The sequence below is a fragment of the Bufo bufo genome, chromosome 1 (genome assembly GCF_905171765.1).
Source record: "Bufo bufo chromosome 1, aBufBuf1.1, whole genome shotgun sequence".
In the NCBI taxonomy this organism is placed as follows: domain Eukaryota; kingdom Metazoa; phylum Chordata; class Amphibia; order Anura; family Bufonidae; genus Bufo; species Bufo bufo.
The window spans coordinates 370311618-370325317 of NC_053389.1; the positions used below are offsets into that span (position 1 = coordinate 370311618).

The 13700-nt window shown below is 42.0% G+C and overlaps 1 protein-coding gene across 1 annotated transcript in view; it reads left to right on the plus strand.

Moving 5' to 3' along the window:
* TENM2 (teneurin transmembrane protein 2) overlaps positions 1-13700 on the plus strand; it is a 3383593-nt gene that overhangs the window by 2166285 nt on the left and 1203608 nt on the right. The window contains exon 11 of the mRNA XM_040404927.1: positions 5724-5924. Coding sequence (XP_040260861.1) covers positions 5724-5924 — 201 coding nt within the window. The remainder of the gene's footprint in view (positions 1-5723; positions 5925-13700) is intronic.

The following is a 13700-nucleotide window of genomic DNA, read 5'->3' on the forward strand; positions in this document are numbered from 1 at the left end:
TAACATTATAACTGTAAGTTATGGTTTAGTGGGGTCATACATTGTGTACTGCTTGCAAAGTTACTCTCTTAGGGTACTTTCACACTTGCGGCAGAGGATTCCGGCAGGCAGTTCCATTACCATGCTGCGGTATTATCTCCGTACTGAAAAGTCAAAAAGACATCCTGATGCATCCTGTACGGATTGCTCTCCATTCAGAATGCATTAGGATAAAACTGATCAGTTCTTTTCCGGTATTGAGCCCCTAGGACGGAACTCAATGCCGGAAAAGAATAACGCTAGTGTGAAAGTACCCTAACATATGCTGTGTTTTCCTGTAGCCATTGGGTGGAAATTCTGTGCCCTGAAATTTACAATGGTCTAGAAAGCCTTTAAGTACTTATTAATAGATTGCTGGAAGCTATGCAGTTCTTCCAGTAATTCCGATTTTCACTTAATTCTTCCACCAAACCATTTAACATAAAATTTTAATAACATAAAATTTGAAGAGCCTCCTGTGACCATTCTGTTCTACCATGATTTTTAATAGTTGACGGTATAAAAATTACTTTCTGCATTAATAAAACCAAACTGTCCTTGGCTAGCATCTCAGTGACCAGAATTCAGAATGGACCATGTTGGTGTGGAAAAAAAAAAATCATTGTTATCATGTTTTAAGGGACAATCCAGGGAAAATCTTTTAACAAGGCCAAAACATTTACATAAGCCCATTCAGAGACCAGAAGGAAAATATACATAATGTTCATATGAGATACATTTTTCAAGGATTAAATGTGAATTGCACCATGACATAAGCTTATGTTGAAAGCACTTCAGCAACTGTGGATAAATATACAGTCCTAGAAGCATAAATATTTTATAGTTCAAATCTACATAAAAAAGTTGAATAGCTTTCCAAATACTTTTTGTTCAGATTGTGTGTTTGTGTTGTGGGCTATTTTTGTACATAGTTTTTTTTTTACTTAAAGGGAATCTGTCACCTGGTTTGAGCATATTAAAGTGTTACTACTGCCATGTACATTAAAATACTTTATTTCTTGCTGTAGTCTTCGTTTTTTGTTTCATGGGTTCATTAGCGATAAAATCCACTTTTTATGATATGCAAATGAGTGTCCAAGGTGCCCAGAGGGGCGTTATTATCCTACTCTGGAGCCCATGATTAAACAATATCGGTCACAAAATACACATAGATCTACATGCACAAGTACACTCAGTGTACATAAATATACACAAACCAAAGATAAACTGACACTACACGGGTTTTTATAACAAAATATAAATATACTTTATTCAATAATTACCATAAGATATTAAATGTGGTACAGCGGATAAAAAGTGGACTACACCTGAGGGAACATAACACAATATGCATATAGGTGGAGGACAATAAAAGAAGACCAAGTTTGCTGGAGTACACACTGGGTACACTAATCTATACAGAAGTCACACCCAAATCATATCAAAGTGCAAGTGCATATCTCAATGAGCATGGAAAGAGTAACCATCGATCACCTGAAATCAGGCCGTAAATAGAAATGTATACATACATACACTGCATGCAGAATTATTAGGCAAATTAGTATTTTGACCACATCATCCTCTTTATGCATGTTGTCTTACTCCAAGCTGTATAGGCTCGAAAGCCTACTACCAATTAAGCATATTAGGTGATGTGCATCTCTGTAATGAGAAGGAGTGTGGTCTAATGACATCAACACCCTATATTAGGTGTGCATAATTATTAGGCAACTTCCTTTCCTTTGGCAAAATGGGTCAAAAGAAGGACTTGACAGGCTCAGAAAAGTCAAAAATAGTGAGATATCTTGCAGAGGGATGCAGCACTCTTAAAATTGCAAAGCTTCTGAAGCGTGATCATCGAACAATCAAGCGTTTCATTCAAAATAGTCAACAGGGTCGCAAGAAGCGTGTGGAAAAACCAAGGCGCAAAATAACTGCCCATGAACTGAGAAAAGTCAAGCGTGCAGCTGCCAAGATGCCACTTGCCTTCAGTTTGGCCATATTTCAGAGCTGCAACATCACTGGAGTGCCCAAAAGCACAAGGTGTGCAATACTCAGAGACATGGCCAAGGTAAGAAAGGCTGAAAGACGACCACCACTGAACAAGACACACAAGCTGAAACGTCAAGACTGGGCCAAGAAATATCTCAAGACTGATTTTTCTAAGGTTTTATGGACTGATGAAATCAGAGTGAGTCTTGATGGGCCAGATGGATGGGCCCGTGGCTGGATTGGTAAAGGGCAGAGAGCTCCAGTCCGACTCAGACGCCAGCAAGGTGGAGGTGGAGTACTGGTTTGGGCTGGTATCATCAAAGATGAGCTTGTGGGGACTTTTCGGGTTGAGGATGGAGTCAAGCTCAACTCCCAGTCCCACTGCCAGTTTCTGGAAGACACCTTCTTCAAGCAGTGGTACAGGAAGAAGTCTGCATCCTTCAAGAAAAACATGATTTTCATGCAGGACAATGCTCCATCACACGCGTCCAAGTACTCCACAGCGTGGCTGGCAAGAAAGGGTATAAAAGAAGAAAATCTAATGACATGGCCTCCTTGTTCACCTGATCTGAACCCCATTGAGAACCTGTGGTCCATCATCAAATGTGAGATTTACAAGGAGGGAAAACAGTACACCTCTCTGAACAGTGTCTGGGAGGCTGTGGTTGCTGCTGCACGCAATGTTGATGGTGAACAGATCAAAACACTGACAGAATCCATGGATGGCAGGCTTTTGAGTGTCCTTGCAAAGAAAGGTGGCTATATTGGTCACTGATTTGTTTTTGTTTTGTTTTTGAATGTCAGAAATGTATATTTGTGAATGTTGAGATGTTATATTGGTTTCACTGGTAAAAATAAATAATTGAAATGGGTATATATTTGTTTTTTGTTAAGTTGCCTAATAATTATGCACAGTAATAGTCACCTGCACACACAGATATCCCCCTAAAATAGCTAAAACTAAAAACAAACTAAAAACTACTTCCAAAAATATTCAGCTTTGATATTAATGAGTTTTTTGGGTTCATTGAGAACATGGTTGTTGTTCAATAATAAAATTAATCCTCAAAAATACAACTTGCCTAATAATTCTGCACTCCCTGTAGAGGTTAGTCACTTAAATGGCCGTGTCCACTGCTAGTGAACACAAATTTTATAACAAAGGGATCTCAAAAAGTAAATGCAAAGAGCATCCCTCTATTACATGTAGCAAATGGCCAAGTGTGCTGGAAACATGTAACATACGCAAGCACCAACCGCTTATACAAAACCCTCACACCCCATGAAGTAACATACCCATAAACCAGTAGTGTCCACCTCAGGAGAGCCACGTAGCCCGATGCACGTTTCAGCTAGAATGCCTTCCTCTGGGGATGTGGCTCTCCCTGTGAATGTGCCCATATTTAAAAACACCCTGCTCACCTGTCTCTAATTAGAAGATTGCTCTGCATCTATGCGCCCGACAGAAATGGCATCCCCGGAGAATGGGCAAGATGTGCACGACCGCCCGATGGCCAGTCAGGCGACCGCACACATAATCCCGCTCCATGACCTCACAACACAGGAAGGTCTTCAAACCATAAAACATGATTTGACATAGGTAAGTGGTAAAAAGAAGAAACATCCGAGGTGCAATGTATATGGTAAATTTCATACCCCGAATTACTCAATGGCATACATTTATAACATTATAAATAAATAACACAAATGGTGCAATTCATAGGTGAAAAAAAAAATATATACATAATTCATAAGTGAATAAAAATGATGAAATATATATAGTTCATAAATAAATAAAAATAAAACATATAATTCATGAAATTATTGAAGATAAATACAAAAACACATAAAAATATATGATAATGTCCATAAAATTCATCTATAAGTGACAAATGAATATGGCGTAGTGATAAGTGCAAAATACAAAAAAGTGCAGATAGTGTGAAGTGAAGAGAAATAACTCCTCCACCTCACAGATTGACTAGTGAAGAATAATCAAAAAGACAAATGTGAGAAAGACAATTGTGAAAAAAGAAAATTGTGAAAAAAGACAATTGTGAAAAAAGCCAAAAAGCAGTAATGTTGTAATAGAAGCACGTAAGAAAAAAAAATACATTTTTTTTGTATATATACATACGCATACATATTTGCGCATATACACATGCATATACATACACATCCATATACGTATACATACAATACACATATACATGTATTGATAATACAGTCTAATGCAAATGTCTGACGTATACTCTTTCCTGAGTTTCTCCAGGGGTCGTCTTTTATTGTCCTCCACCTATATGCATATTGTGTTATGTCCCCTCAGGTGTAGTCCACTTTTTATCTATTTAATATCGTATGGTAATTATTGAATAAAGTATATTTATATTTTATTATAAAAACCTGTGTAGTCTCAGTTTATCTTTGGTTTGTCTACTCTAGAGCACAGTAACTCCCCTCTACAGTACCCAGCCCGCCTTCCTTTAGAGCCCAAGCATGTCTCTTCCAGCATAAGTAACTGCCCACACCCGCTCCGCTATGTGATTATTTGGATGCAACTACGCCCACAGATTCCTTGCGTCCACTCTGTGAAATCTCACGCAGGCGCAGTACCGCGGACTGCCTGCGCGATGTAGAAGCTCCTGAGAGCAATAGCTTTAAATTTGTCACTGGGCTCGGCGATTGCTTGACGCATGACCAGTGACACATTTAAAGCTGTTGCCCTAAGGAGCTTCTACATTGTGCAGCCAGTCCACGGTACTGCGCCTGAGTGAGATTTCACATAGCGGAGGGGGCGGCGGCAAAGAGTTTGGGTGTGGGCAGTTACTTATGCTGGAAGAGGCGTGCTCGGGCCCTAAAGGAAAGCGGGCTGGGCACTGTAGGGGGGAGTTATTGGGCTCTAGAGAAGGATAATAACGCCCCTCTGGGCACCTTGGACACTCATTTGCATAACATAAAAAGTGGATTTTATCTTTAATGAAACCATGAAACAAACAATGAAGACTACAGCAAGAAATAAGATATTTTATTGTACATGGCAGTAGTAACACCTTAATATGCTCAAACCAGGTGACAGATTCCCTTAAGGCCTCTTTCCCACCGGCACGCACACAAGCACAGTCCGTGGGGCAGCCGCAGCGGATCGCGGACCCATTCACTTGAATGGGTTCGCGATCCGGCCGTTCCACAAAAAGATAGGACATGTTCTATCTTTTTGCGGAACGGAAGTACGGGACGAGACCCTACGGAAGCACTCCGTAGTGCTTCTGTAGGGTTCAGTTCCGTGGTTCTGTTCCGCACCATTCCGCATCTCCGGATTTGCGGACCCATTGAAGTGAATGGGTCCGCATCCGTGATGAGGAATGCCCAGGGAACGACACCCGTGTATCGCGGATCCACAAATGCGGTCCGCAATAAAGCAATGGGGCGCACATGCCCGTGGGAAAGAGGCCTTAAGCTGCCTTTCAAATTGTGTCAGTTGCCCATGGAAACAGACAGCATTTTAGCACCATAAATCAGAGAGCAGAAGAATCACTTCTCAGTGACACAAGGCAACAGTCGTTTCGCGCTTAACAGTGCTTTGTCAAAACTTTGTCGAAACTTAAGCTGAGCAAAGTATTTGTATTTTTATGTGAAGATAATAATGGATACAGAACCATTATGTATGATTGTTTTTTGAATTTCAAATTTTAATCTGTTCTCTGTCATTTTAGTGGATTGTATTGACCCAACATGCTCCAACCATGGAGTGTGTGTAAATAAAGAATGTCTCTGCAGTCCTGGCTGGGGTGGCCAGAACTGTGAATTACCAAGGACTCAGTGTCCAGATCAATGCAGTGGACATGGGACTTACCTCACTGACACAGGTCTGTGTAGCTGTGATCCTAACTGGATGGGCCCTGATTGCTCTGTTGGTAAGAAAAAAAAACAACCATTTAACAAATAATTTCATTTTTATGTACACATTTAACTAATACTTTGTTTATGTGTAGAAAATAAATGAAGAATTAACTGAAAATTGTTAAAAGTTCAGTGTGTCATTTGCCATACTGTGCATGCACCGGATGCTGCAAGATTGAGTAAAGCAGAATAGGCGCATATGTAGTGTGCTTCACTGGGTATGCTCCAGAGACATGACTTTAGCCTGTTTTGTTTAACTATTCCCAGTATCACCCAGATAACTTGTTTATATAGAGCACTAGAATGATTATTACTTTATTTTTTACGCAAAGCAATATCATATAGTAGTTACCCAAAATCTAAAAGCATGTTAAAGCTAACATCAGGAGCAGGGTAACATGGTAGAGTTGGTTTTGGGGGTGTAAATAAGGATGGAGGAATGTTTTGAAATTTGTTTTGTGTCTGATTTGTCAAATTTTGGAAAAATTTGATCTGTGAATTGGTTCTACGTGAATCAAAGTTGCTCCATCTCTTTTTGTATTTTTTTTCTCTCTAACCCCTCCCTAAGCTCTTGAACGCAATGACAGCAATAATAAATAATGTCAGAGTGCCAATGACATATGGGTAAATGTATGTTTGATGGTGTTAAAAAATAGCAGATATAAAACTCAACCTTTAAAAAATTGTCCCTCATCGGGACAGATGGTGTTTAAAAACAAATGGTTTTATAGGAAAAAAAACTGTAGCTTGCCGACACCAATCATCAAAAACTTAGGCCTCAATGGAGCCATATTCCTGTCCTTCTTTAAACATACATGTTAATGTCAGAAGAAAGAGTGGCTTGTTTTGCACAAGCATCCAAAAGTTGTGCTTTAAGGGGGTGGGATGCTTGCCCATATTTATACATGCATAATTGTTAGTTGTCAGAAGAAAGAATGACTTGCTCTGAACAAGCCTGGAAAAATTCTCCTTTTTAATTGGAATGAGCAGCAGTACAATGTGAATGTGGAAAGGATAGGGTAATAATGGCATGTGGCCTTAAGGCTGGGTTCACACTTGAGCGTTTTACAGCGCGTTCAAACGCGCTGTAAAACGCTCAACACATGAAAACCAATGTTTCCCTATGGCCCTGGTTCTCACGCACGCATTTGAACGCGCTGAAAAACGCCCTACGCTCAAACAAGTTCTTGAGCTTCTTTGGGGCGTTTTGACGCGCGTTTGTGGCCATAGGACACTGCAGTCAATCACACAAACGCGCGTCAAACGCGCGTTTTCTATTGCAAAAAACGCGCATAAAAACGCGCGACAAAAACGCACGTTAAACGCGCATATCAAATACGCTCAGGTCTGAACCCAGCCTAATAGTAGCGGCAGAAGTGGCAGTACAGCATGGAACAGACAAAGAAGTAGATGTTTGTACTAGTAAATATGAGTAAGAGTGGCAACTGTGTTGTGGCATGTGGTAATGGTAGTGGCAGTAGTAAATTAGCAGCTGGAAATAGCAGCTGCAACGAAGGCAGCAGCGGCAGAAGCAGCCATACGGTTCGAAACATTATAGTAGGCAGGCAGACAGCACAGTGGCATGATGGTGGCAGCAGCAGCCATACAGTATAGAGTACAATGGTAGACAGGAAGACAGCACAGGGGCATGGTGGCAGCAGTAGCATCCATCTGGTGACCCATCTTGTGATAGTGGCAAAAGTGATGTTTTGTACACTGACGAAGGACAACTTCATCCGTTTGGGGGTCACAATGCTAATGACACTGGAGGCTGGCGAAAAAAAACAGAGCATAACAGGCGAGTTCAACCAAGAAACACAGTATGCACCAGAGAAAGGCCAGAGTCCTGTTATGAATGAACCTGGGAGTTCAGGCGGTAGGTCTCCATTTGTTGATTTGCCACAGCCTAGCATGGCACATTAATTTCTTCATCACATTGATGATACTGAACTGGCGGCTGCTGCTATGGCTACTGCTTCTTGTGGTAGCAGAGATGATTGGTGGTAAGGGACTCTGCAGTGGGCAGAGATAAGCCTCAGACACGCAGGTGGCAGGAAGCTGGGTACACAGTGTTTCGTAGTAATGATGTAATTTTCCCTCCCTTTCGGCAGGAGGAAAATATTCCCCCATTTTGCTTTGATTCCAAGGTTCTAAAAGCATGGCTATCCAATAATCATCAGACTGTTTGATGTGTGTTATGCAAGCTGGTGTGGACCCACTGCGCCACTGTCAGTGGCAGCTGACCAGGGGGTCAGAGATACCGGTGCAAGCAACGAGGGGAAGTCCAGTGTCAGGGCATGCAGTGATCAAGCAAAGTCCATAAATGAAGTATAAAGTCAGAGACAGGCGCCAAACAAGCAAAATCCATTAAATCAAAAATCAGGGTCCAGTACACAGAAAAGCAGAAACTCCAAAAACACCTCTACACTAGGAACTAGACAATTAGTTACCAAGATTGCTCAGGTACCTTTCTGGGAAAGGAAGTGCCTTTAAATACTTCCTGAAACCCAGCCAAATGCTAGAAAGATAGAGGGCGTGTACGTGCTGCCTCACAAGCCAGAAGAGGCATGCCCATGCACACCCTAACAACACTGCACTTGTCAGTGTGGAGCACGGCAGCAGGAGGGAATGAGGGAGCCCGGCGCCCTTGCCCACTTGTAGGACCAGCAGTACAGGCATGGAGTTCTGGGTTCACAGAACCCCCCCCCCCTTTACACCCCTTCTCTTCAGGCCTGGCCCAAGACAAACTGTTTTTTAGAAGAGGGGCATTGATGTTCTCCATAGGTTCCAACAGGAGCTCTTGACAAATCTATTCAGGATGACGGGTTTGAGCAGGGATGCGTGGAAGGAATTTGGTAACCGGAGAGAGGCTGGCAGCTTAAGCTTGTAGGAAACTCAAATGGACCAATAAAGCGTGGACCCAATTTGTAGGTGGGTAAGGTGGGTATTTTAAGCCTGATGTATTTGGAGGCAAGCCACACCAGGACAGAACTTAGGAGAATCTCTACTTCTTTAATCAGCAGCCTCCTTCATGTGCACAGAAGCCTCTTTCAGAGCTGCCCTGGTCTCCTCCTAGATTTTAGAGAACTCTCTTGAAGTAGCATCCACTGCAGGGGTACCAGAAGTAGAAGATACTGGGAGTGGGATGTTAGGTTGTTGACCGTAAACAACAAAAAATTGTGATTTCTTGGAAGACTCACTGGCATCATTATTGTATGAAAACTCAGCCCAGTCATCATGGAGGTTGGTGAAATGTCACAAAAAATTGGTCAGGATTTGATTGACACGTTCAGCTTGATCATTAGACTGTGGATGATAAGCTGAAGAGAAATCCAAAGACAGATTCAAAAGATTACAAAGAGCTCTCCAGAACTTAGACATGAACTGCATACCTCTATCTGACACAATATGGTGGGGAGCAGAAGGAAGACCAGGCAGAGGTATGAAGTACACCATTTTGGAAAAACGATCCACCAGAACCCAGATCACAGAACACCCAGAGGATAAGGGTAGATCAATAGTAAAATCCATGGCTATCTGTTGCCAAGGAGCCTCAGGAACAGGAAGAGGAAGTAAGAGGCCCGCTGGATGTTGCTTGGAGGTTTTATTCTGTGCACATGAAGGAGAGACAGTGAGAAACTCTTGGATGTCTTGCCTCATGGATGACCTCCAGTACCGTTGAGCAATAAACTTGAAAGTCTTTTGTTGTCCAGCATGTCCTGCAATTTGTCAGGAATGACATGCGAGTCCTCCGGGCCTCCAGTCAAGAACAGGTTCATGAACACAAAGCCATGGAAGTCCCAGAAGTAGAGAATGAGAGAGACCAGAGAGGACCAGAACAAAATCAGTTCAGTATGAAGCACTCCCACCTGTAATTTTACAGGTTCAGTGATGGACGATACCGTCAGAGGACTCTTCAGGCGTCAAACAGGAATCTCATGACAATCCAAAGCCTTGTTGCAGGAAGTTCCCTGCTGCTCCAGAATTCAGAAGTGTTATCTCCGTGAATTGACCATCTCCCAATTGTCTTCACCTAGGGTAGCTTCCCCAGCAGACCCTAGGCTTGGGAGTATCCCGGCTTTAGAGGACAGGAACGGAGAAGATGTCCAGCACTTCCCCAGTAGAAGCAAATTCTCCTTGTGCGACGGTGATCACATTCTTGTTCAGTTAGAGCGACTTGGTGAAGCTGCATGACTTCTGTCACAGCAGCAGACATGGAAGGCTGAGGGACTAAAGATTGCTGGAAAGAAGACAATAGATGTTTTTTTTTTTCTCTCTTGCCATCTCCCTAGCACATTCCTGGAAGCGCAGATAAATTCGGGTTGCCATGGAAATAAAATCATCCAGGGTAGAGGGGATATCCCAACCGCCAAATTCATCCTTAATTTTCCCAGAAAGACGCTCCCAGAAGGCGGCCACTAAGGCCTGATAATTGCAGCCAAATTCAGAGGCAAGAGTCCGGAAGTGGACTGCATACTGGCCCATGGACTGACCTCCTTTGCGCAGCCACAGCATAAAAGAAGCCGCTGACTTGGTGCGTCCTGGCTCATCAAACACCCTACGGAAAGCCTGTAGGAAGGCCTGTAGATCCATAAGTACTGGGTCATACCTCTCCTAGAGTGGGTTGATCCATGCCAGGGCTTCTCCTGTAAGGTGCAAAATTAAAAAAGCAACCTTGGTTTGGTCAGAGATGAACTGATGCGGCTACAGTTCAAAGTGCAGATTGCACTGATTATTAAAAAACATAGAAACATAGAATGTGTCGGCAGATAAGAACCATTTGGCCCATCTAGTCTGCCCAATATATCTGAATCCTATGAATAGTCCCTGGCCCTATCTTATATGAAGGATAGCCTTATGCCTATCCCATGCATGCTTAAACTCCTTCACTGTATTTGCAGCTACCACTTCTGCAGGAAGGCTATTCCATGCATCCACTACTATCTCAGTAAAGTAATACTTCCTTATATTACTTTTAAACCTTTGCCCCTCTAATTTAAAACTGTGTCCTCTTGTGGTAGTTTTTCTTCTTTTAAATATGCTCTCCTCCTTTACTGAGTTGATTCCCTTTATGTATTTAAAAGTTTCTATCATATCCCCTCTGTCTCTTCTTTCTTCCAAGCTATACATATTAAGGTCCTTTAACCTTTCCTGGTAAGTTTTATCCTGCAATCCATGTACTAGTTTAGTAGCTCTTCTCTGAACTCTCTTTAGAGTATCTATATCCTTCTGGAGATATGGCCTCCAGTACTGCGCACAATACTCCAAGTGAGGTCTCACCAGTGTTCTGTACAGCGGCATAAGCACTTCACTCTTTCTACTGCTTATACCTCTCCCTATACATCCAAGCATTCTGCTGGCATTTCGTGCTGCCCTATTACATTGTCTTCCCACCTTTAAGTCTTCTGAAATAATTACTCCTAAATCCCTTTCCTCAGATACTGAGGTCAGGACTGTGTCAAATATTCTATATTCTGCCCTTGGGTTTTTACGCCCCAGGTGCATTATCTTGCACTTATCCACATTAAATTTCAGTTGCCAGAGTTCTGACCATTCTTCTAGTTTTCCTAAATCCTTTTCCATTTGGCGTTTCCCTCCAGGAACATCAACCCTGTTACATATCTTTGTGTCATCAGCAAAAAGACAAACCTTACCATCGAGGCCTTTTGCAATATCACTTATGAAGATATTAAACAAAATTGGTCCCAGTACAGATCCCTGTGGAACTCCACTGGTAACATGACCTTGTTTTGAAGGTTCTCCATTGACTACAACCCTCTGCTGTCTGTCACTCAGCCACTGCCTAATCCACTCAACAATATGGGAGTCCATGCTCAATGACTGCAGTTTATTGATAAGTCTTCTATGTGGGACAGTGTCAAAAGCCTTACTAAAATCTAGATATGCGATGTCTACTGCACCTCCACCGTCTATTATTTTAGTCACCCAGTCCTCCAGTCCTAAAAATCTATAAGATTTGTTTGACATGATCTCCCTGAAGTAAACCCATGTTGTTTTTCATCTTGCAATCCATGGGATTTTAGATGTTCCACAATCCTATCCTTTAATAGGGTTTCCATTAATTTGCCTACTATTGATGTCAGACTCACTGGTCTATAGTTGCTCGATTCCTCCCTACTACCTTTCTTGTGAATGGGCACGACATTTGCCAATTTCCAATCTTCCGGGACGACTCCTGTTACTAATGATTGGTTAAATAAATCTGTTAACGGTTTTGCCAGCTCACCACTAAGCTCTTTTAATAATTTTGGGTGTATCTCATCAGGCCCCTGTGACTTATTTGTCTTCACTTTAGACAGCAAACTTAGAACATCTTCCTCTGTAAAGACACATGCATCAAACGATTTATTAGTCATCCTTTCTAGTGGAGGTCCTTCTCCTTCTTTTTCTTTTGTAAAAACTGAACAGAAGTATTCATTAAGGCAGTCGGCTAGCCCTTTATTCTCTTCTACATACCTTCCGTCCTTTGTTTTTAATTTAGTTATTCCTTGTTTTAATTTCCTTTTTTCATTTATATATCTGAAGAATATCTTATCCCCTTTTTTCATAGACTGAGCTAGTTTTTCTTCTGCCTGCGCTTTAGAAGTTCTTATAACTTGCTTGGCCTCTTTCTGCCTAATCTTGTAGATTTCCTTATCTTCATTGCTCTGTTTTTTTTTATAATTACAAAATGCTAGCTTTTTATTTTTAATGATTTGGGCCACTTCTGCTGAGTACCACAATGGTCTCTTCCTTTTTTTGCTTTTACTGACAAGTCTAATGCAATTTTCTGTTGCCTTCAATAATGCACCTTTTAAGTAGTCCCATTTCTCCTGGACTCCATGTAATCCGTTCCAGTCTGATAAGGACTCATTTATGACTAATTTCATTTTTGAAAAGTCTGTTTTTCTAAAATCTAAAACTTTTGTTTTTGTGTGGTGGGACTCTTTCACAGTTCTTATATTAAACCACACTGACTGGTGATCACTAGATCCCAAGGTTTCGCCTACAATGACATCATATACCGAATCCCCATTTGTGAATACCAAATCCAAAATGGCCTCCCTCCGGGTTGGCTCCTCAACCTCTTGTTGTAGAGATAACCCCTTTTTAGGGGTTAAATAACCCCTTGTTTAGGGTCTCCATCAAAGCGTGGTGGAGCTGACAGATAGGGGCTTGATTCTGGCACATAGGGAGTTGGCGGAGCACGTGCCGGATTAGCTGCTGCAGCAGATGCAAGGTTGGTGGAAATCAGGTCATTTAGATGGATGTTCACTTTGCGTAGATGGACCAGAATCTGATCCTGACGTTCCTTTTGCTGAGCCATCTCCGGTGTCATTGTCATCATCATCTTCCTCAACCACCAAATGCTCCTCCCCTATTGGGTCCTCAACAGCCACAGGGTGGCCAGCAAAATGTGTCAGCTATTCTTCTTCTGCGGTTGCACCTTGTTTTATCAACATGAATTGGGATGACAATGTTTATAGCATACTGTAGTTGTCCCTACTGACAAATGTTGTGGTCTCTTTGAATTGCTTTATGCTGCCCATACAGATGCTCATGCATCTGCAAAGTGGTATTCCAGCGAGTTGGAACATCACACATTAAGGGGGGAATACCCAGGAGGCATATGGCTGCAATGCAAGCACAGTCTCCTGTACATTGTTAGCACCTTTTACAAGCAAGTATACTGTGTTGCACGACTAGCTTTATCACGTGGGCCATACAGGGGACATGTGGTATTTTCCCAAACGCAATACAGTTATGATGTTCCAGCCATTGTCACTAGT